General features: G+C 32.1%; 1 protein-coding gene across 3 annotated transcripts in view; it reads left to right on the plus strand.

Annotated features, from left to right (window-relative positions):
• Positions 1–1,291: 1,291 nt before the first annotated feature.
• The window catches only part of LOC127736513 (quinone oxidoreductase PIG3-like), a 39,171-nt gene continuing 13,849 nt past the window's right edge, over positions 1,292–26,613 (plus strand). Inside the window, exons 1-3 of one of the 3 annotated variants that reach the window (XM_052247079.1) lie at positions 1,292–1,377; positions 24,768–24,923; positions 25,863–26,130. In XM_052247079.1, the coding sequence (XP_052103039.1) occupies positions 1,324–1,377; positions 24,768–24,923; positions 25,863–26,130 (478 nt within the window). In that variant the 5' untranslated portion in view covers positions 1,292–1,323. Of the gene's footprint in view, positions 1,378–24,166; positions 24,264–24,730; positions 24,924–25,862; positions 26,131–26,613 lie in introns of those variants that run through there. The other 2 variants (XM_052247080.1, XM_052247081.1) reach the window with 2 other exon arrangements.

Genomic DNA, 26,613 nt, shown 5'->3' on the forward strand with positions numbered 1-26,613 from the left:
TTCCTTATTGGTCATATAGTCCCCCATAACGTTTCTTCACAAAACCCCTTGCTTTAAAATGTTACGATTTGAGCGTTTACGATGAAGGTTAATACAGAAAATCGCTTCAGATGCACGAAATTTAAGTGTTATTTTCATTATGTATCCTTGTTCTAACTTTAAGGGATTTGAAACCCTTTTTAGACTTTTCAGTAACACACCAGACTATTTTAGCTTCGAAATCGTATCGGAGCAAAAGGGACGATTCGTCTTAACATCCTCCAAATTTGTGTATTATTATAGTATGAATGAATGAGTATGAAAGCTAACCATTTTATAGTCAAAATATCTTGAACTCATATGATTTTGTTTTGATCTATTTTGTAGCAATGAACTAAATAAATATAAGCATATCAAAACTAAATAAGTATGTTTTTGTTTCGTTTTCTATTTATTTCTGCGAATAACTAGTTTTTAAAAGTCGCTGTTAGTTTGTGTGCACAACGTCAACGGAAATATGTACTTTTACACACTCTGTATAGGTAAAGCTTTTTGCTTAAATGAAGGCCTGTACAACATAACAATAAACGAGTTATAAGAATGAGAAAACGTGAAACTTAAAACCCTCTTAAAAACAACTTGCAAATAAAGATTTCATTTTCATATTTATGAAGGGTTGTAAATTATCATGCATATCATACACTAGAAAACTATATAGTAATGAATGTGTTTGTGACTGAGGATGGACAGACATTCGTAAATGATAGAAAAAAAATGCAGATAATAATTAACATAAACAAAATACCAAATATTTGAGATCGAATTAAAAACAAAGATTACACGCCTTTTAGGCAAAATAAACTGAGTGGAAAACTGCAAAACGCAATCTGTCTCAATAACAACACTGTCATAATGAATATGACCAAGTTTTAAAGCAAAATTAAAAAAAAAACGTTATCCGATTAGACGACTTTGGAAATTGTTAACATGTTTACAATTCCATCTGAGAAATGAATTGTATTCTTTGACCGTCAATATACTGATTGAACACTTAAAGAGTCGGCGATGTAAACTAAAGAACACATTTACATAATGGATGTAGGTACATTTGACCCTTTTAAAAAAAGCCCCCTCCAAAAACAAACACAAAAAAAAAAAAAAAAACACAAAAACAAATTAAAACAACACAACAAACAAACACGGATAAAAACAATTTTATGACTGACGTATGCTCCGGATGTTTCCTTTATGAAACCTATCACGATGATAAACATAATTACCACAAATTATACGGTTCTAAGAAAAAAGAAAATCTCGCCTATACAACATACACCTAACTTTAGAATGGTGGTTAGACTAAACGTACCTTGCACAACAGTTTGTTGGTATAAGAGAATGGTAAGTAATGTTTTTTTTAGCTCACCTAACCTAATGGGCCATGTGGGCTTTTTCCATTACTTGGCGTCCTTCGTCGTCGTTTTAAAATTTAAAATATCTCTGAAACTACTGGGCAAATTGTTACCAAACATTACCTGGATTTTCCTTAGGGTATGTTGTTCATCCAGGAATTTGAAACATCATCAACCATGGCCGATGTTGCTACACATATAACATAGTGTTAAAACTCAGTTTTTGGCTTATATCTTAAAAGCTAAATCATTAAGTGGAAATCTGACATGGTTAAAAATGGTCAAGTTGAAGGTCTGTCGTCTGTAGAGTTTTCAGAAAAATCGAACAACACATTTTGGCGTGATTGTCTCTGAAATGTCAATATTTTGCAAATTTTGTATTTTTCCTACTATCTTGAGAACTATAACAGATAGAGAGAAATTTCAACAGTGAGAATGACCAGAACAATAAGATCTACAATTAAGTTTACTTGGCAAAATCATCAAATGACCCTTTATAGGAGTTATTGATTTTAAATAATGATGTTTTTCCTTTGTTGCAATTTTTTTTTTGAAACTCTAGTTGATAGAGAGAATCTTTCAATAGTAAAAATGTTCAACAAAATATGACCAACAAATAAGTCGACATGGATGAATCGTCAATTTACCCCTTACAGGAGTTATTGACCTTGACAACCTAATTTTACGTTTTTTGCACAAACTGTTATAGAAAAAATTTTAAAAGAAAAAGTGTTCAGCAAAGTAAGATCTACAAATAAGTCAACATTGCCGAAATTGTCAATTGACCGCTTATAGGAATTATTGCTCTTGAAAGTTTGTTTTTATCCGTCTTTTCATTTTGTGCAGAAACCATTTTAGATAGAGATAAATGTAATAAGAAAAGAAGTTTAGCACAATAAGATTTACAAATAAGTAAACACAGCCGAAACTGTCAACTTACTCCTTTAAGGAAGTTACAGTAAATGGGCTATGTCACAGATTTTGGTAAAATTTTGCATACAACTTTGGCTCGTTGAACTAAAAATGAAAATCGGAAAAATAATGCATTTATCTCTTTTATCATCTGAAATATTACTGGTTGAAATCTTTCAAAATAGGTGAACATTTGTATAGAAAGCACATAAAATCGGCGAAAAACCTTCTTAAATTTATCTTAAAATCATTAAACCTCTAATTTCTAATACATAGATTTTCTTAAAAAAAAACTATATGTTGTTGATCAATTTCCGTTTTGATAATGTAAAACAATGATATAGTCACCGACTTCGTTTTTACGGTATACATCATTCAAAGTGGTGTTCTATGTGAAAAAATACCACAAAACGTCGAAATCGAATTATATCATTGGTAGCATTGAATTACATTGATTTCCCAGTCAAATAAAAACCGATAATTTCACATGTGAAATAAACGTGGTTATTTCACTCTCTGACGTCATACAACAATAGGCGTTGTCAAGACGTCGATAACGTTGGATCAAAACAAATTGTGAATGCGTAGAAAAAAGATATAGTTCCTTACATTTTCTACATTAATTTCATTAAAAAAAGCCATTTGCCAATGTAATAAAAAGAATAACTAATCAAAGAATTCAAATATCGAAAAATATTCAACTCGTGACCAAACAACACTGATAATTAACTCATGCGCTACGCGCATTCGTGAATTAATGTGTTGTTCGGTCACTCGTTGAATATTTTTCTCTATTTGAATTCTTCGATTAGTTATTCTATAAATAATCGTAACGTCATCGCGTAGCAGCAGGCCGTAAACCGTTATTTTTTTACGTTTTTCACTACCAACTAGGTAACAGATTCATTATTAGACAAACAATGAAGTCGGTGACCATATGATTATTTTATGTCATTAAAATGGAAATTTATATATCATCAACGTATAAATTTTTTAAGAAAAATATATGTGCTTGAAATTGAAGTTTGATGATTTAAAGACAATTTTAAGAACGTTTTTCCCCGATTTTATGTCCTTTCTTTACAAATGTCCACTTAAATTTGAAAGAATTCAATCAGTAGTATTTCAGACAATAAAAGAGATAAATGTATTATTTTTTCGATTTTTAGTTAAAGTTCAACAAGCTAAAACTGTATGCAAAATTTTACCTAAATCTGTGACATAGCCCATTCACTGTTCCTTGACCTTAAGGAATAATTGCCCTTGAAAGATGAAGTTTTGCCATTTTTGCAGCTTTTGCGCAAATAATAAAAGACAGAGAGAACCAGTAGAAAAAATTAAAAAAATTAAGGACAATAAGATTTATAAATCAGTTATTATGACCCAAATTATCAACCAACTCTATATAGAAGTTATATTCCCTGAATGAGTCATCATGACCCAAATTATCAATCGACTCTATATAGAAGTTCTTTTCCCGGAATAATGATTTTTATCCATTTTTGCATGTGCATCAAAAACTATTATGAGTTGGAGAGAAACTTTAAATAAAAAAACAAACAGATCAGCAAAAGAGATCTACAAGTAGATCAACATTGCCAAGTTGTCACACTAGTTACAGTATTTTTTTATCCCAAACCAAAGGTACATCAGAAATCCCATTAGACCGGCAGATTAAAAAAAAAAATCAAAACCCGAGGAACTCTATGCAATAAAAAAAAAGGATTATTCAACCGATAATTTGATTTGTGATAATCGGTCATTATAATTCATTATCGAAGTTTATAAGTAGTTATAATAATAGATTATATAAATGTAACGATGTACTAATAGAATTATTTGATAACTGTTAAAAGTTAATAAGAGGTTTATGTAAGCAAACGTTTATTCAGTTCATATGTAACAAGCACACTTGTCCTCGGCTAAACATATTTTCAGACCTTAGGTTGGCCTTCACATCTGCATATATCTTTGTGATCTTTATATATAAGGAACTACCTAAAAGTATTTTTTATTTCACGTGCATTCTTGAAATATTTTTAAATCCTCAAGAAACATATATTTGAATGTACCTATTTTAGCATTTGATATTACAAGTTTTTTCATAAGTTTTGTAACTGTTTGAAAATTAATTATATTTTTTATACTTTAACTAAAAACAAAACTAAAAGCTTGATATGCGTCGTCTAACAATTACTCTATACAATACGCAAATGTTGGTTTGGTTTTCATGAATTTTATACGTTCAACCAATTTAGGATGCACAGTAGTAAATTTTAATGATTTACTTTCATGAGTATATAAACTCATCAAAGATACCTGGTTTTGTGAAACGTAATAGCCACTTTAGAAAAAATAAATCCTAGTTTATCAAACTTAAATTAGGATTTTTCTCAAAGCAGTCTTTAATTATCTCTGTTAAACCGGGACTATCTGAGCTTAATTCGAATTCAAGAAAACCGGGATTTTGTTTTAGCTTAACGCGAGATATTGAGATAACCCTTAGAGTACTTTTAGATCTGATGCCAATATATAATATCTTTCAAACTGATATAAAAGTTTGTTCTTATGTTGTGCTGTTACACCACTGTATCATAATCAGGTTAGGAAACGGATAAAGGTCAAAACATGCTGAAACCTGCTTCATTCTTTATGTACATGTCAAAAATTAGGAGCATATACTAGTAATCCAGTGGTTTTTGTCGAGTGTCGTGTGCTATGATTATTTTCAGTTTATTAGTATTATTCAGGTCGTGAATCTAATGACACTTTAAAAAGTAAAATAACAAAAATACCGAACTCCAATGAAAATTCAAATCGAAAAGTCCCTTATCAGATGGCAAAATCAAAAGCTCAAACAAATCAAACGAATGGAAAACAACTGTCATATTACTGTCTTGGTACAGGCATTTCCTTAAGTAGAAAATGGTGGATTAAACCTGGTTTTATAGCTAGCTAAACCTCTCACTTGTATGACAGTCGCATAAAATTCCATTATATTGACAACAATGTGTGAACAAAACAAACAGACACAATAGGTGAAAATGTCCAGTCCATTATTCAAAATTGGCTATTTCAAAATTTTCACGCCTATTTTGGCTTGTAGGTCCTTCGTAACCCCTCTAATCGGCATTGCGGCACATATTGATTATATACCTTTTGTTCCTCTATGGATAAGCTTTCGATTGGTGTATATATAAGGTTTCTCTGTAATTAGGGGATTGAGGGTCTTAACAGTCCATTCAATTATTCAAAATGTCCAGTCAATTATTCAAAATTGGCTATTTCAAAATTTTCACGCCTATTTTGGCATTTAGGTCCTCCATAACATTAAAACACGGAATTCCCGTTAAGAATAGTTTAACCTCCGAAACTAAATAAATAAAGTAAAGATAAAAATTTCAAAGAGTATTTTTTTTCTTTCTGATATCAATTATAAAATTTGTAAAATGACATAAACAAAATGGCAAAGTTCAGAAATACGAGATTGTGTCACAGTCAAATAATAATTAAATGATCTATTTCATTATTTACTTTTCAACTTGAATACTGAAACATGAACTAATTCATTATTCATTACTACACGTTGAATAATGAATACTGAACTATTTCATTATTCATCATTGATTTTTGAATAATGAAAAATGAATAATGGACGTACTTTAGCGCGGTCAAAAATAGGGGTACAGCAGTCAACATTGTGTTATAATCTTAATCACTATAAAAACAAACAAATATGTCAACAAAGAAAAACAAAATGGCATACATACAACTTATTAACTTTCTTTTCATATAAAACTGTGTATTGAAGGACATCCAGAACTCGTATTAAATCTTATCTGAAAAAGACCATCCTTCTTATTTTTCAAATAGTTCATAAAATAAGCCGAAAATCTATCAAAATGTGGTTTTGCAGCGACGAGTTAATACAATTACCACAAATTATACGGTTCTAAGAAAAACAAAATGTCGTCAATACAATATACATCTTCCTATAGATTGATGGTAAGATTAAACGTTTCTTGTACAACATTTTGTTGGTATAAGGGAACAGTAAAAAGGTATGGCAAAAAGGGGAAGTCCATAAATACGGACAAAATCAACATTAACAACCAACGGAACGAGTGGAAAACAACTGTCATATTCCCGTCTTAGTACAGGCATTTTCCGTAGAAAATGGTCAGTTAAAGCTGGTTTTTTGCTAGCTAAACCTCCTACTTGTATGACAGTTATTCATAGTTCCTTTTTGTTGACAAGACTTGTTGACCAACTCAAACGACATAATAGGTTAATGTGACAATACTTGGAAACAACACTGTAAAGAAGTTTTTATAATCTACATTTGAAATTTTATAATGATATGAGAATTAGTAAAAGAGCGAATAAACCATGTTTATTTGAATTGATATTAACAAAAATGGTCAAGAGTTGTTATTGTATAAGCCTATCTAGGCTTATAAGGTAAACCCAGAAAAGCGCTTAGGACGCATGGAATTTGTAAAATGTTGTTTACATTTAAGGAATGACTGTAATATTTTTTCTGTCTATGAAGAAATAACAGCGGGTTATTTTAAAGTGTGCACCACATTTTTTATGTTATTTCGAATAGACAGAAAAAATATTACAGTCATTTCTTATAATTTAATTCTAAATTCCATTTTAAACCGGAGTAAACCATGAAAAAACGTTGATGACGTCACGGTCACATGACAAAATTATGTCTATGAGCTGATAAACAAAACAACGTCAGCCAATCAGAAGACGTGTTACATCCAAAATTAAATTATTTCTTATTGTTTTAAAATTACGCACAACGGAGATGAAGTTCGAATTGTTTTCTGTACATCAGAATTGAAAAGACGGAGATTTTTAAAGATGTATTTAAGTGTAAAACTTTCTAAAAAAAATGTTTTCAGCTGATTTATATGACCTATAGCACAGCATGCAACAGTTGACTGTATACAGTGAAACAACAAAACATTTGTTTACCATTACAAAAGATATAGCTATTCCTGATGTCCCATCACAGTATTTTTAAACGTTAAGGATTAAAGTTTTACAATTATTGGTTTGAAAGGCAAGCTTACATCGAAATGATTTTTTTAAATGATTATGATGGTAGCCAGTCTGTTGAAAATGTCCAGTTCAATCATTAATGTTACAGATCAGTTGTGGTTAAATGGACTCAATTTCTCCTTATTACTCCATTCTTTGAATGATCACCAGCCCAGTAGTCAGCACTTCTGTGTTGACATGAATTATCATTGATATGGTCATAATTATAAATTAACTGTTTACAAAACTTTTCATTTTTGAAATACTAAGGCTTTTCTACCTCAGGAATAGATTACCCTAGCTGTATTTGGCAAAATTTTTAGGAAGTTTTGGTCCTCAATGCTCTTCAACTTCGTTCTTTATTTGGCCTTTTTTACTTTTTTTGATTCGAGCGTCACTGATGAGTCTTTTGTAGACGAAACGCGCGTCTGGCGCAAATACAAAATTTCAATCCTGGTATCTATGATGAGTTTATTTGAATTATGTACATTGATACAAAAGAAGATTTCAAACCTTAAACATTAATTTGCAAAGCAAGCGTGCGATCTTTATCTATTTCAGACATATGCTACAATCGCTTATAGTATTGATGGTACAAAAAAATATAAATGCAACATATGTACCTGCATTCTTAAAATGTTTTACATGTATTCATCATAATTCTATTTTGCGCTATACAATACTGTTGATGATGATTGTGATTCAATATTACAAATTCTACGTGGTTCTTTTCATATAAAGCTTTAAATTGCATTGAAGGCCATCCAGAACTCAGAATTTAATCTTATCTGAAATTCAAAACACAAAACCCTAGTCGTACTTCCGATAGAAGACATTCCTGTTAATTTTTTGAATAGATACAAGTAAATGCTGAAAATGTATAAAACTACAATTTTTCTTTTTTTATCCGTATTGTCATGCATGCACAATGATATAGGGAAAAATCAAACTGATAATTGTATCTGTGATAATAATTCATCATTAAGGTTTTATAAGTAGTTATAATGATAGTTTATATAATTGTAACGATGTGCTAATAGAATTATTTGATATCTATCAAAAGTTGATAAGTAGTTTATATAAGCAAACATTTATTCAGTTCAAATGTACCAAACACACGTTTCCTTGGCTAAACATAATATTAACAGAAATTTTATTGGCCCACAAATCAGTATATATCTTTGTGTCCTATATATTATATGAGTAACTACCTAGGTAATTTGTATTTCAAGTTCACAGACTTGTAAGCGTTCTCAATCGGATCCTCAGGAGGCATTTATTTGAGTAAACCTATTTTAGCATTTGATATTCTAAGACTTTTTTTATAAGTTTTGCAACTGTTTTAACATTAATTACTATCTTGTAAATAAATGAGAACAGAAACTTGATATGAATCTTCTGAGAATTACTCCGTACAGTACGCATATGTTTGTTTGGCTTTCCTTTATTTCATGCATTCGTCAGAGGATTTATATTACTAACTAAAATATATATCCTTGGTTCAGCCAGTTTAAAAGGTACAGTTGTAAGTTTGAATGATTTACTCTCATGATAATATGACACTATGTAAACACTTTAATTAATTAATGCTATAAAAATAAGGAGATATGGTGTGATTGCCAATGAGACAACTATCCACCAAAGTTCGAATAAAGTGGATGTAAGCAATTATAGGCAACCGTACGGACTTCAACAATAAGAAAAACCCATACCGTATAGTCGGCTATAAAAGGTCCCGACATGAAAAAATGAAACAATTCGATTGAGAAAACTCACGGCCTAATTTATAACAAAACAATTTACGAAAAGCAAATATGACGGACATCAACCAACGACAACCACTAAACTACATGCTCCTGACTTGAGACAGGCACATAAAGATAGTGGCGGGGTTAAACATGTTTATGAGCGCTCAACCCCCTTACCTGGGACAGTGGTGTTACAGCACAACATAAGAACAAACTATAAAAATCAGTTGAAAAAGCTTATATTAGATTGTTAAACAGAAAAACATATCTTACAAAAACACAGACCGGACGTGGCATGGTATTTATACATCCCTGACAACAAAAAAGACACAAAGTACAGATCTGAGAGTACTTGCAGTTACTGACAGCTAGTTCAAAGCCAATAACAACTAATAAAAAAAACATGAATCTTAGACTAAAATGTCAATCAGTACACATCCAACATCCAAAGGATTTAGTGTAAAGACGTTATTAACCGCTAGAGAAGAACACGACCTTGTGCATTGCCAAAATATAGGTATCGACAGATTGTAGTACCATGAAAGTGCATATGTGTATAACAATAATATTTAGTATGATTTTAATTTAATGATATAACAAATTCAATATTTATACAATAAAAACAATATTCAAAGATCTAATTACAATATTGAATTGGTAACCTTTTAGAATAAGTTTTTTTAAGGATTTCCAAGGTTTACCCTGATCGTATCTAAAATTTCCAGGCTCGGTAAACAACATCACCGTAAAAATTGGGATGTGCTATTCCGTTTGAAATAAGTTTTTTTACAGGTACAGCCAAACTTTCAAACCAAATCTTTGTATGTATGGAAGAATTAAGTAAAGGTTTTAAGTAATTTGTGATAACGAATCCTGACTTAAAAATTTACCAGTAGTACATAGATTACGCTCATTGATTACGCTAGTCTATCTAACTTAAATAGGATTTTCTCTACTGCAGTTTTACAATTAACTTATATGTTATTTTAGCTTAATTCGGATTCGAGGAAAGCCGGTTTTTTCTCAGCTTAATACAAGATAGCAATATAATCCGAGATAATGAGAATACTTTTAGATCGGTTATTTTTGATTTTGTCTTACTTGATACTGGTATTTTGTCTTAGTACCGATCTGATGAGTCAACCCTTTCTAACTGTTTATTCCTATTTAAGTTTGTTTTTCGTTGTCACTACTGCTTCAGTTAAGGAATGGGGTAATTTAAAAGCTCAAAACATGCTGAGCCCCGCCTCATACTTTATATGCATCCATGTACAAAATTAATAAAAGCATGTAATCCAGTGGGTTTCGTCGATTGTCTTCTGGTATTATTGTTTTTCATTTATTGTTTTTTAGTATTAATCAGGTCGGTAGTTTTTTTCCTTTGGATTGATTTATACTTTGACATCCCGATGCTTTTTATATAATAGCTTACAATACGGTATGGGTTTTGCTCATTGTTGAAGGTTGTGTTTTGACCTGTGATTATTCACATTCAAGGTCTTTGTGGATAGTATACCGTACATTGAAAATAAAAAGATTTTTTCATGATACGGTTGTGTAGAAATACCTTACATTTATCAAGAAAAATATAAATCTGGGTGGTACCAGTAGCTATTTGGTAAAATTGGACCCAAAGCAAGAAAAACATTTACGATGGTTAAAATGCAGCCAGTAACCAAACCCCTGTGTCTTCAACTGCAGTATCAAAAATATACTGTATAAATTATAAAATTTCTAAGAAAGGACCAAAATATCGTCCTCAGTCGATAATAAATTGGAAAGAGTGTCGTCGGATCATCAAAGATGCTCTTTCATGGTATTGTAAACTCTGGTGTTAACGAGAGAAATCTGACTAAAAGTCACTTGATTCCTATTTGAATAAATGTATGAATATTGTGGATATTCGCATATCCCATTTCGAAAGTAGTTTAAAAATTAATAAAAGGGTAAGTAAAACGTCCATTTCTAGGAATAAAAAAAAAACAAATTTCAAGTACTCGTAAAGCGTTTTGTGTTCGTGCCGGCCGAAAAAAAAACCAGCCAAGCCAAAAAATATGATAGTTGTCGGACATTCTACATGGAAGTTCTTAAGAATGAAATTATAAATTCTTCTACATTCAATTAATACCATGCGCTCCACAGATAGTCAAGTAGTAAATTATGTCACTACCATATCTCAGCTTAAGGCCTTCTCTGCATATATGAAGGTTTCTTCTATGTTCGGCTACCTAAACTACACAAAAAAAACCCCTTGAAATGTCGTTTCATTTCAGTTTCTATTAAGTGTTCTACGACTATTTTTTTCTGTGAAATGAAAATAATAGAATTAATTATTTTTGGAGTGTCAAAAATTCTTTGGATGGTTTGTTGAATTTGGTTGACATTTATGACTTCTATACAATCTTATCAAACAGAAGTGTTCTTATTAAATAAATGGCCTTTTGAAAAATCTTATTGCAGATTTATTTGCTGGAATTCATATAAAAAATTCTTCTGTAATGAAAAGGGAAATATGCAAGATATACCTACTAGAACTGTGATGAGATGATTCAAGCTGTAATCTACTTGACAACATCTATGTACGTTTCGGCAATACAGTTTGTCGACAGGTTGTAGGCATTCCTATATGCACTTATTGTGCCACTTTTATAATAGACTTGTTCCTGTATTGTTATGAATCACAGTCTATTCACGTGTCTGTAGTCGCGTTTTAGATTTCAATGAACATAATCTAAGAACAACTGGTAAATTATTAAGTCAGGGTTTTCGTTACCGCAAATTAATTAAAACTTTTACTAAAGTCTTTCATAGATAGATGTGATGTTGTTAATAAAGCACGAAAATTTAGATACGATCCATGTTAGCTCATCGATTCATCGAATAAACTTATTCTTAAAGTTTATCAATTTAACCCCGTAGTAAAATCTTTAAATATTGTTTTATCGGTACCGAGATTTATTTTGTTTTTCAAAATTTAAAACATAACTAAATATTTATTGCAATATATGTACAGTTATGAGTACTCGTGATCCTACATCCAGTCGATACTGTTTAGTTACATTTTGGCATTGCACAAGGTCATGCGCTTCTCATACTGTTCATGGCGTTGTTTATGACGGCTTTACACTAAATCCATTGAATGTGTACTGATTAAAACTTTAGTCTGGGTGAACATGATTTATTTTTTTTATTTGTAATTGGTTTTGAACTAGCTTTCAGTAACTGCGAGTCCTCTTTTATCGATGCTTTGTGCTTATTTAGTTTATGTACATTTAATTTTTTGGGGTTTCGTACAGATCTGTTGAGCTAAGCCATTTTCAACTGATTTTTACAATGTGTTCTAATGTTGTGCTGTTACACCGCTATTCCAGGTTTGGGGAGGGTATCGCTCCCACACGTATTTAACACGTACCGCCACATTCTGTATGTGCCTCTCCAAAGTAAGGAGTCTGTAATTGAGTGGTTGTTGTTGGTTCATGTCTGTCATATTCTGTCATATTTGCTTTTCGTAAATTATTTTGTTATAAATTAGACCGTTAGTTTTCTCGTTTAAAATGTTTTACATTTTTCATTTCGGGGCCTTTTATAGCTAACTATACGGTATGGGTTTTTTTCTCATCGTTGAAGGCCGTACCGCTGCCTATATTTGCTTACATCTTCATCACCCTGGTGGATAGTTGTCCCATTGGCAATCATACCATATCTCCTTATTTTTATCTACCACATTTTAGTCCTTATTTTGTATATGTACAGCTTCATACAATACTGTTTTCCATTAAACAATTGCTTAATATGATTTTTTATGTTTGTGAAAAGAAATCAAAACTCAATTCAAACTTGTAAGGTGGAAATCTGTGCTCATGCAGGAAATACAATGCTTATCCATCAATGCAAGAGTTTGTATATATTAAATCAAAGCAAATTATTTAAATGGTTTAAAAATCCAAATGTACGACTATCATGAAAATCTACAAATTCAACATTAACGAACACGCAACCGACATATACCTAAATATAGATAAGAATATACATGGCACACATATGTTTTATATATGTAGAAAATCGATGATGTATAACCAAAATTAAAAAAATCATAAGCATATTAAAAAATATAATTGTACTCTAACATGTGCTAACTGATATACAAAGGTCCATAGAACTCCAAATTCTCTATGAATATTTTATGGTATGCTTATTGTTTCTAAATAATGCATGCAGTTGCATAAAAGAAAATATATTAATCATCTTAGTAAGATGTGGTAATTAATTTAGAGTAAGATAACAACTGGTCGGTTTGTTTCGTTATTTCTATAATAAGAACATAAAACTAGTTTGTGGTTTTATGATGAGTGGAACTATATTGTTTTTTCCATACAAGCAGAGAGCAATTCACTTTTCGACAGTCAATAATTATGACAGTACATGTAGTAGTCCACTTTTGACTAGACGAACTTTACCGCGGAAGATATATCTTAAAGAATAATATTACAAAGGACTCCTGATGAATTCAATACTTAAATTAGAAAATTACTCTTATGCTTCCAAAAAATAAAAGGATGCATAGTATACGGATATAAAAAAACTCATCATTAAAATACATAGCCTACAATTTAGTCCGCCAGACGCGCGTTTTGTCTGCATAGGAATCACCAGTGGCGCTCGAATCAAAATAGTTGGAAGGCCATAGCAGATACGAAGTCAAAGAACATTAATAACAGAAAATTTCTAAAAGTTGTGCAGAATACAGATAAGGCAATCTTTATTTTTTTTGGTACGAACCAGCTGAACCTTCATAATGGAGTCATCCTATAGTGTATGAAAATAATGGGGAAAATTGTGTAGCTCCATAACAAATCACACTCCTGTTATAAAGACATCGTCATCCCAAGCACTTCCAGAATCAGAAGTACATTTGTTGAAACACATTTGTTTAATCTTTTTTCGAAACTCAGTGAACCGTAGAAAGTAAATGATTGGATTTCCAAGTGGTGAGAGAATGAAGAAAATGTTTCCTATGGTACTTGCTTCCGCTGGCATTATGAATACTATGATATATTTCGGAAGTATACTCACTGTAAGCACTGATAGAAGAAGTCCGAGAGTGAAAATGTTCAGTTTCAGTCTTTTCAATCGATGCACATGCTGCGTTTCAGACATGGCCTGATCTCCAATGGCAACCTTTGAAAGCATCCTTCGAAGATGAACAATGATGACCGTATATAAATATATAATTATAATAAAAATAAATAAAATTGGAATTTGATTTGCCATTACGTATGTAATATTCTGATGGCCCGTGCAACCTTCAGAAAAATCTATTGAATTAATGGTAGCTTTATATGCAAGGCTTATAACTAAAAATATCGGCAATATTTTTTTCTGAGTAAGTTTTCCCCTCAGCGATTGGTTGGTCGATTGTGTTACTGCCATATATCTTTCTATGCATATCAATAGCGTCTGAAACATAGAAAACGATATGAAACAGTAGACTAATGACGAAATGACTTTACACAGGTACGGCACATGCCATCTAAAAACTTCTAGAGATGCATTAACGAGCATTGCATCGAGTAAAATCATCGATAGAAAATCTCCTATACTTCGACACAGAGTGAGGTAATGGAATCGGCTTTTCTGCAACTGAGGGGTTTTGACTAATACAATTATACAGACAACATTAAGGAGAGCGATAAGAAATACCACTGTTGCTATCCATATGTACTGAGAAAGTTTGGTCACATCGCTGGAAACAGAACCGTTGTTGAAAATTTTCGAATTGTTCATATTGTGGTCTTAGGTTTGCATAAATAAAGACAGGTAATATTATTTATATTTATATTTACGATATGTTTATCATGTCAGCTTGGTTTTTTCAGTTACTTTCATTTTTCTTCTAAGTACTAGTAATCCATTTGCCAAATTGTATTTTTTGTACAATAAAACTAGTCTGATGGAAGTTATTTTCCAGGATCACGTTAAATCCAAAGGTATGTTTTCATTTTGTCTTTTCTTTTGGCTTGTTGGTATAGATTTTCCGTCAATTTTTTCTAAACTTTTCCTTCGCAGTGAAGTGTTTGTTATTTCATCAGTACTGTGTCAACTGTTCTTCTAGTTCAACCCACTGCAGGCCGTTTTATATGTGTTCGTGTTATATGTCTCTACATTTTATGCAGCCCCTGTTTACGAAAATGCTCGTCTCCACGATAGTATCGTCCCTTTTTAAAACATTATTCCTTTATGGTCTAGTATCTAGTCAAGAATTCTGTTATATAGTATAACATTATGTTTTATCGATTTCGTCTTTATGTTTGTGATAATTGTGTCGATGTAACAATCGTATTATTAGACCTTTTAAACAATTGTCTACACATACAGTTGAGAACGACTACGACAGGTGCGATATGAGGGACCGTCTCAAAAATAAAATTGAAAAAATTATTATTGATCGCATATGATTATTTTGATTGCCAATGAGACCACTATCCAACATGACGTGTATATAAGCAATTGTTGTGTACCGTACCTTATTTTGTTTTTCAATAGTATTTACCTATTAAGATTAAACTTATTTGTGAATTGACTGTGAAGAAAAGGAAGGACTTCGATGTTTCATTTCTTTTAGACGTAGAGTTGGAAAATGAAAAAAACAAACAAACTGAAGACAAACCTGTATGTTTGTATTAGATGTTTAATTAATCAACGTTTTATGTCTGTTGACTACATATTTCTACAATGTCTGTTAATTTGGCTTCGAATGCCTCAATGGTACTCATTACTTTATTTCTATTTAATTCATCAATTTGATTTCAACTTGAAATCGATATTCAGCGACAATGCAATTTAAATTTCGACTATTTCTCTTTAAATTATCCGGTTTACTGTGCCGTCACTGGACCTGCTACTCGGCAACCAGATGCCGTAGCTGACCAGAGAAAGGAAGAAGCTGATGAATTGCCTCGCCCTAATGCTGTACGACCAAAACAAACTTAAAGCAAAATAGCGCCCACAAATGAACCTCATTCGCGAGAATCAGCTGGAGTACAATAAATCCATAACAAAATAGGTACCAAGATTTTTAAGGCCCTTGGTGTCTCTTCTGATAAAGATTCAGATTTAAATCGTAAGCTTTTTTTTTCGTTTTCTTGTTATTTTTATGACTTCCGAAATAGGAAAAAAATAAAACAATGCAACATATAAAACAGACATTCAGAGTTACAGCATGGTCTCATTCTGCTAAAAGACCACCATCCCCAACCCCAAAAAAGGAAAAAAAGGGAACAAAGTTACTATCTTCGATCGAATAAAAAGGAAATAAATATAAGAGCATTGAAGAGCGAAGCATAATGTCAAAATATAAAATTGTAAACTAAAAGTTATATTGGGACAAAAACTTACCAATTGCAATGACCAATTTGTTCAGGAATTGTTTCAGGCGCATACAACATGCGGCGGTTTTTTACTTGTATAATTGGATCTAAAACCTCTTTGTATAATTATGGTCAGAGATGAAATTTTAAAACTATTATGCATGAAAAAAATAGAAAAAAGTAGAAAACCAAAGCTATGTCCTGAAAAGAGTAAGGGTAAGCAGTTCTCGCTTCTTGCAAGACACACGAAGGTCATTTTTCGGAAACAAGGAAAGGAATCTACGGCAAAGTGACAAGGTATGTTGTCTTGTGGGACACGGACAACCTATAACGGTCAATCAGCTCGGCACTGTCCAAAAGACATTGCAATGACAACAAGCTCTGTTGAGATATGAATACCATACGCATCACTGAAGAGACATTAATTGTCAAAATGTGCATGTGGCGCAGTAAAAATGGTGCCGTTAATGTTTCCAGTTCATTAAGGAAACATCACAACTTTAACATGGTATCTACAAGCGATGTGGCCTTTTCCTTTGACCTTTAGACCAATAGGCTTTTACCCCTCCCAAAATTGAATGTGTTCAACGAGTGACGTGAAGATCGGTTGAGAAACACAAACTCTAGCGGACGTACGGCAGTCCTGTTACAATGTTCCTTCCGCAAATTTCATAAATAGCATTACAAAAACGAATTAATCGCTATTGGTATGTGGAACAATCTGCGTTGACAGACTCGCTTATCTAAACACTCACATAATCATAAAATTTAAGAAGAAAAAAAGGCAGATTACGATGTGAATTGATTGCAGTAATTATTTACTTGAAGGTTTAATAAATTCAACGTAAAATGTCGTTTGAATACAAGTAATAAGAATGTTATACAAAAGAGAGAGAGAGATATAATTCATATTTGTTTAAAATGTTTTTTCGTCAAAATAGTGAAAAACGATAAATCAAATGTGTAAACGTAATACTATTCATGAATGATTGTTAATTTGGAGAAGACCCCTTCATTTTACCTGTAAACTGTAGGTGTCATTAGTCGGTAACGAGAGTTGATGAAAAAGTCTATTAGTAAACATCATCAGTAGTTGTAATTTGTAAATAGCCTAATGCTATATAAGTATTTCACCTTTGTTCACTTCAATTATTTATATAACAGATTCAAAAGCGCAATTTTTTTTTTATGACGCAATCTGCGGCTAATAGTGTGACAGTGTATATAAAGTGCGAATCCAGTTAGTTCATTTTCACTGTTGTATGCGAGTATATCTATTGTAGAATAAAGGATGATGGGGAAAACAGCGTTTGTTTACTTTTTGAAAATACAAAATAATTGATTTGAATGTATGTTTTAACACAATTTCATTAGAATATAACTTTTTAATGTATAACAACAGGATTTAATTCCAAAAAAGTGTAATTAAAGCAGCAGAATCCATAATATTGATTACTGAATGAGATTCATTTTAACTATAGATGCGATGAATTATCACTGTAAGTGCAATCATTTCTGATGTGGAATTTTTGGAGGTGCGATGAATTTTCAATTGTTTTTATTAATATGTAATCGACATGCAACAACTGAAAATAGTTTTTAAATTACTTTAATATTGATGATAGTCGTAGATGCTTACTTGAATATACAAGGGTATAACCACGTTCATATCATGTATATTCAAACATTGTTGGTGAGTTTGCTATAAGCTTGTCATGGATCCGAAAATTTACTGGAGCAGAACATTCATGAATGTCATACGTATGTCTACCCTATTGATAGGCTTTTTCACAACGAACAGTACAATAATGTACAACGAACGGTGCTAAAGAAAGTAAACAAACTACAATGTGAATGAATCGTACAGTGCCAAAATTGTGAAGTCAATTTTGCAAGTAAATGTCTTCAAAAATAATTAAAACAACGGGTTTCTCATTCGCATTATGTATTTTTAACAACAACAAATCACAAAATACACGGTCGCATTTAGTGTAAGAGCCAACCAACTATGCTCTATTTGTAGATTAAGGCAAGTTTGAGTTACACAGAGTGTTTGTTTCGCGATGTTTTCAAGTAACTCACAGACCTGTCTATTTAAAATAGTGACATGGTGTTGGTGTTTATGTAATATAAATGATATACAATGCTGCCAGGAGCAGTAAACTTTGTTTTCATAAATATTGAATACTTAACTGAACATTACGTCAATTAGTCTTTGGTGAAAATATAATGACCTATAATGGTATACTTTTACAAATTGTGACTTGGATGGAGAGTTGTCTCATTGGCACTCATACCACATCTTCTTATATCTAAGAACGGTACCGGTATATCTACCAATATCGCTTCGCGATGTAGCTATTAACGTCCGGAATCAACTGTACGGTGGTTATACCACGTGGTATAGAACCATTTAAACATGTAATAACAAACTGTTTTCAATATTTCCATGTATTCTTACAACTGCGTATTTTATTATTTGTAACACCAACTTATAAGAAATTCAAACATAAATTAAAGTGACTCGACTGTTGCTCGAACATTCTTCACTGTATTAGATGTATACACAATGGCACGATAAATATCACTTATCTAGTCATCAAAGCGTCAGTTGATTGTACAAGATGAAAACGTATCCACTCATTTAATCGTGAAATGAAGATCGTTTTGTGAATGCTCTTTATTATCTAAAATGCATCCATTAGAGCTCTTTTCCTAATGCTTGTAGTTTAAAGGTTTGGTTGACTTGCTTGCTTTGTTTGTATAAATGTTTGCTCAATCTTAATTATAATGCTTAAGCAAACATTTATACAAACAAAGCAAGCAAGCCAACTACACCTTTAAACTACAAGCATTAGGAAAAAAGCTCTCATAATGTTTAATTTATTAGTATGCGATGTAGATTTAGACCGAAACAGAAACTTTGCTTTTTTCTGTGACGTGGATTGGCTTAACTTTCCAAAATATATGTATTCAATGATGGCGTATCATAGGGAAGGATAAATTTTATCCTACATATAGATCTGGATCTGGACAAATTATTAGAGAAAATAGATTTGACTATATTAACAATAAATGCCATTTTTGGGGAATTTATTGATATATTACCTCAGACTTTCACTCACTAAGTATGCATATATAATCAATCCTTCTGACTTCATAAATTTTGTTAGAGAGTCGGCTGAATTAAGACTTTATATAATGAAAATTAATTAATTTCCTTCTGTGAAAATGCATCGCATATACAATAGAATGAATCGCCCTACAGTGAAAATGAAAGTCTAGTATCATTATTCGACAGTAAACATGAATCGCATAACGAAAACAACATAGTGGAATTTGATTCAATATCAACAAGCTGAATAACAAAACCTGTTTTAAGTTATACAACATTCATAATCATGTTAAAAGGTACATTTTTCTACAAATGAAACTTAACTGCTACTTTGAAATCTCTTGCACGCTCTGTTCGTGAACTTTTCTTAACATTTATCTATTTGTGTATCAATTTTGCACCTGGATGGCTGTAGGCGCGATGAAAACTCGTCCGCATCTCATACCAATATCATGAATTTATAAAAACAGTACACATTATATATTATCTGTTATTTTATTCAAAAATCATGAATTTGTCGTCTGTTTATTTATCATTCTACATCAGAAATTCATCACGGATACAGTGAAAATGACATTTCAGGATTCGCACATTACATACACTGGTGTGATATATCCAATCACAAATGCCTTTTTCAATTTTAAGTCATGCTGTCAAAATGTTTATATTAAAAAAAATTGTGCATTAATACAACGAGGGGTTGATTGCTTATTAAATCCATTTAAACATAAAAAAGCATGTTTAAACATAAAATAAGCATGTTTAAACACTGAAATGATTTAAGAACAGTTATACTTATATGCCGGTGTGGTGTCCACTCTCCTCGGTGCCAATATAAAAATAAGATGTGGTGATATGATTGCAAATGCCACAACTCAACACCAGAGACCAAATAACGTAGAAGTGAACAACTTCATGTAACAGTATACGGCTTTCAACAATGAGCAAAACCCATACTGCGTATTAAGCTACAAAAGGCTATAAAATGACAAATGTTAAACAATTCAAACGAAAAACTAACGGCCTGATTTATGTACAAAACAATAAACGAAAAACAAATAAGATATAAGCAACAAACGGCAACCACTGATTTACAGGCTCCTGACTTTGGATAGGCACATTAAGAATGTGGCGGGGTTAAACATGTTTGCTGGGGTCAAACCCTCCCCAATCTGGGACAGTGGTGTAACAGTGCAACATAAGCACACACTATAAAAATCAGTTGAAAAGGCTTAACTCATCAGATCGATACAAAGCACACAAAAAAAAACAATAAAAAACAAAAGAAACAAAGTACAGATCTTAGAGTACTCACAGTTATTGAAAGCTAGTTCAAAGCCAATAACAACTACTAGTAATAAAAAAATCATGTATCTAAGATTAAAAAAACAATCAATACACATCCTACATCCAATGGATTTAGTGTAAAGACGTCATTAACAGTCCAATAAATGTAATAGCAAGATGCATAATTTTATATGGTGTCATGATTATGTTAAGCAGAATTTATGAATCCTGGATTGATAATATCAATAGCTTAATAATATTGCTTATATGCAAAGATATCTGAATTTGCATAAATTTTTATGGTTACTTCTGTTTTCTTAGAGAAAATACGAAAATAACTTTCAGAAAACACTACGGCCTCTAAATTTTATGACAAATTCAACTTTCTGAATTTAAACGGTTGTTCCTCAAGTAGAAATTTAATTAAAACTCTTAATTTAAGTGTCGGAAAATTTTACTGACTGCATGGATCGTCACTTGCCAAGTTTACTATACAATCGATTGGCATCCATAAAGTCACCAATTCAATTGGTGCACGACCAAACATAAACAAAGTGAGCGAGTGCGGAGATCTAATTCTAAGTACATTGTTAAATCCCTTGGTTGTGTATTTCTTTGTGTGTTCCTTGTTTGCTCTATAAAGATGATCCAGATGAATAAAAATGACAGTTCAGACATTTTTTGACGATTTGGCGTCTATCAGTGCACCCCTTTAAGACAACTTAGATTACCCATATTCAAAATCGAACAATCTCTTTACAAGACCAAAACAGTATTCCAAGTAGTTTTAGATGAAAAACTATTTTGTTTTATTTTGATAACGTCTATTACAGAAGGTCTGGATGTGGGGTTCTTCATTTCTTAATTCTTTAATTTTTAGACCATTTTTCTTTATTCTTTATTTGTTTTGTCCATTGTTCTCTATTCTTTGTATTTTAGCACCCCATTATTCTTTATTCTATTTTTTTCACTATTCTTTATTTTTTTCCCCTTTATTCTGCACTGTTTGTCCATTATTCTCTATTCGGGAAACCCCATCCAGAGCCTCATTCTCACAGAGAAAATAATATGGAACTGTAGACTTATGATGAAATGCCGTTGCAAAGGTAAGACACATGCCATTCAAATACTTCTAGGGATGAATTAAATAGCATTGCAACGAATAAAATCATTGATAGGCAATCTTCAATACTTAGACACCGTTTGAGGTAATGAAACCAACTTTTCTGGAGGGAACAAAATTGTACTTGAATGTTTTAGAACTGAGCTAGATAAGACTATCATATGCTGATTAAAAACTATATCACTAAAGTTAAATTATTAAAGATGTATTTTATGGATTAATTTTCATCAATTTTTAAAATAGACAGTATCCTTCAGATGCCAGACGTGATAAATAACATATCTTTCTTAAATTGTCCGTTATAAATCAGAAATTATAAAAAAAAACAAGGTTTTAACTCCCTAAGGCAAAGTTGACCTTAGATGACCTGAGATGGATTTGGCTATTATTTGTATGTCTTTTTTTTTTTGTATAGCTTTTCACCTGTTTCGGTTCTTATACATCCTAGCTTGGCTTTCAAATATTCGGCTTTGAGCATTCTTGTAGATGGTAAATCCAGAACAGCGCTTCGGACGTATATTTATTTAGTGTTATTTTACACTTATTCCATATAATAAATCATTAATTTTCTGTAAATGTAAGCATAAACAACTAGCGGTTGTAGAAAACAGAGGGGCATAGCTTGGCCTAGTTTTTTTTTAAATGGGGTGGGGGGAAAGCAAAAAAAATAAATAGACAATGTATTCAAAACTCGGTAAAAACTGCCAAATGAAATAGTTAAGGAAATGATCTCAGACCCAATGCCTTAGCGCAATGGAGGCATATGGGACCAATGTCTCGTTAATAAATAGTAATTATAGCTGTGAAAAGTTGTTCTTTTACAAAGCCCGATCACATGACGTCAGACAGGTATGGGCTGTTATTAGATTAATAGGTAGCCTGTGTATGTTTTTTCACCGCTTGAAAACGTTAGTAACAGCTTTAATCTTTTGTTTTGATAAATGCCATTTATCTTCTGTTTTATAACACATGCAAAACTGGACATAGCTTTACACTCATCTGACGTTTGAAAAATCCACTTAATTGTGTCTGCGTAAAAAAAAATTACTTGAGATCGTGGCTATTATGTTGTTGACGTCATATTTAGAGGGTGATAATAGGGTTATTACCCAAACTTCGACTGAACAGTGACGCGACGCTGACTTGTCTGCAAGTTTAACGTAGCGACGTCAACACTATTTCGGAGTTATTTCGGTTATTACCATCTACAAGCCCTAGTGCAAACATAGGGTTGTTCCCCTAAGTTATCTATTTTTGTTAAAACATCTTATTTTCTGCGTTTTGTGTTGCAAGATATTTCAAGACAAGATCATTTGTTTTCCGTTTTTACCAGGCCAGGGTATTAATTTTCAAAATCCTCCTGCCCCCCCCCCCCCCCCGCCCCCCCCCCACCCCCACCCCCCTAAAAAATCTAAAGGTCGTCCCGTTAGTTTAGTATAGAGTACATGCATTGGATCCCCAAAGGTTAGTGCAGGCATATGCCAACCTTTTTTGATATAAAGAATGTTAACATTAGGGACTTGTCATTTTTTACCTGGGAGGGGGGCTGGTCAAAATGTAGGGGGGATCAAGTTTTTTTTCTGTAAGTGGAAAAGGGAGGGTTCAAATTTTTTTATTACTTCAAAGTGGGGGGATCAATTTTATCTCTAATGAAACATTTGTGAACTTTTGAATCTTCAAGTATATCCTACATATCATGTATGTCCAAGGTAAGTGATTTGCATGTTAAAATTTTGGCATGTTTAAATGAGGAGGGATCACATTTTTTTAAAAATGTTTTTAAGAGGGGGATAAAATAAAAATAGTGAAATATCATAGGGGGATCAAGAAAAATTTATATGTTTGATTTCAAAATGACCCCCCCCCCCCCCCCCCCCCATTTCCCCCAGGTAAAAAGTGATAAGTCCCTTAACACAAAATGTACTATTTTACTTAAAGTAAGAAATATTTTCAACCCCACCAGGATGTAACAATTTGATTCTGAGGAGGGGGCCTGTTACGTATTTTTTATGTCATGTTTTTATCATGTTGCTCGTTCTTTTTTTTTTAATATAAATTGGTAAATTATCCATTTTATTTGTATTATTATTAATCGATTTATATAAATTAAAGTTTGATAATAATTTGAATTTTTTTAAAACTACTTTAATAGGCGGGTCAGACTTACTTCCCTTAGTTATTGTTTACGTGTCATGAATTAGGACGTGTTATCTCATGTCGAATATTCTAAAGATCTTGAATTTCTGCATAGTCATTAGAACAGTGCATGTAAGTTTATTTTAATTTTTGCCATGCTATATGATATTAACTGGAACTGTACTGCTTTGATTAATTTGATTAATATGTAACTGTATGCGCATACGTTTAATACTTGTTCCATTAATGACAGTCTTTGAAAGGAATAACTATGATAGCTTACCATTTTTAGAGATGAAAAAGGGGTGTTTTTCAGGAATGTACTCATTCCATTTTTTAGAAACGTGAAGTGTAAAACTCTAAGACATATTTTTCCTTGAGGCTAAATTTCCTCGACTAGGATAAAAGCACTAGTGACAAGAAGAAATGCACCAGACTAAGTGCATATTCCTTGTGCCGGAAATCATATAATTTTAAAGTTCAATATATCCAGTACACACAGTAAAATTATTTTAATTTAATAACAAGTATTCATATCTTTGAAATCAGTAATAATACTGCATTTTATGCGTTATCTAAACACGGAAATTAAAAATTAGGTTACGACTGATCTACTTCAACAAAGAAATATTTCAGCTTTCTCAGATGGCAGGGACTATGAGAGCAGTACAGTTTCAAACTGGTGGTCCGGAAAAGATGAAGATTGGTGAGGTTCCAATTCCAGTCCTTAGGAAAAAGGAGATTTTAATAAAAGTTTACGCTTCTGCAATAAACAGAGCCGACACTTTACAGGTTAGTAAATAAATTCACAAAATAATCTGAACTCATGATCCTCATAATTCAGTACAAAAAGCTTCTGTTTTCACCAATCAAGGAAATACAAGAAAATTAGAACGTCCAAATATGAAATAACTTTTGTTCACTCAGAGTGCTCTCTTATACATTAAGTTCATTGACATTTTATTTTAGGAACATGCAATTTGTTGTTGGTGGCTGTGGAATAAGGAATCTAGGCACTAGGACTAAACCAAGTTATCTTGCCCTAATCAAAACTAGGGTTTGAATCAATTATCTGGAGGACTTATACGTTGACGGACAACCGTCAAAATTGTTTTTTATGGGATTCCTGCTTCTTTTGCCTTATTTTATTCTTCTTTGAATTGTATTGTAGACTGTTTTCATTTCGTATTTTTTTTCTTTCTGGGGTGCATTTTTACTATAAACTATGTTTTTGAGTTCCCCCTTGGTGTCTAATTTTTTTATCTGGTAAAGGAGGACAACTCTTATGGCAAATTTTTCAATCACCAAATGATACAAATACATTATATCATTAGCTCAGTAGTCAGACAGGATTTTAAAAAAATAATAAGGTTTGAAAATTATTGATTCAGGGCTTGCACACTGAGAATTTAGGTGGGTTTTTTGAAAGTATAGTTTTAAAATATTTTTACACTTTATTATATGCATTTTCGTTAAAAAGGCAGTTAAAGTTATTTTTATATTGATGAACATTCCACTTCATTTAAACTCTGGTGGATAGTTGTCTCATTGGCAATCATACCACATCTCCTTATTTTTATATTTATTTAATCGTACAACATTTTTTACTGTCTTATTGAAGTAAACTCAACATTTCGAATCATTCATACCCCCAACAACCTTGAATGTCAAAATAAGGACATCTTGACCTTCAAAAATCGAAAGCAATCAAATCAGTGTTTATTATTTCAGCGGAAAGGAGCTTATCCACCACCAGCTGGAGAAAGCGATATCCTTGGTCTAGAGGCTGTAGGGACTGTTGACAAACTTGGACCAGACTGTTCAAAAAAATGGAACATAGGAGATCGTGTCATGGCCCTATTAGCAGGGGGTGGTAATGCCGAATTTGTCGCTTGTCGAGAAGAGTGTTTAATGCCCATTCCAAAGAAGATGTCTTTCACCATAGCAGCTGCAATACCGGAAGTCTGGTTAACGGCTTACCAATTACTTCATACAGTGGGTAGGTTTACGTATTTCATGTTTTGAAATAGCAAAATAAGACGAACAGACAAATGCAAGACTGTGCAAATTTAATTGCTAATATTTCATAGTCTTCCTAACCGAAATATATATTTTGAACATTTATATCCATCTATCACAAATGACATAACTCGAACATTAGGTGAACTTGTTTTTTATATATACTTAAAAAAAAGAAAAATAAAGGAAAAAAGATGGATGGCTGTCCAGTGGCAAATTAAAGGCACATTCTCGACTAGAACATGTTGCATAATGTGTAATGCATATGAGTCTTGCTTTGTACTATATTGACCCCACGACCCCCACTCTCAAGGCTAGCGCCATTTACGAGCCCACCAAGGCGGTCCAGGAAAAGGAATAATAAGTATCCAGAATAAGTCAAGGCATACATGAACAAATAAATCAACAATAGGTTATGGATAATTGAAACGAAAAAACAACCAACAGAGCAACTCTTTTTTTA

Source organism: Mytilus californianus, unplaced genomic scaffold (genome assembly GCF_021869535.1).
Source record: "Mytilus californianus isolate M0D057914Y unplaced genomic scaffold, xbMytCali1.0.p SCAF_31, whole genome shotgun sequence".
NCBI lineage: Eukaryota > Metazoa > Mollusca > Bivalvia > Mytilida > Mytilidae > Mytilus > Mytilus californianus.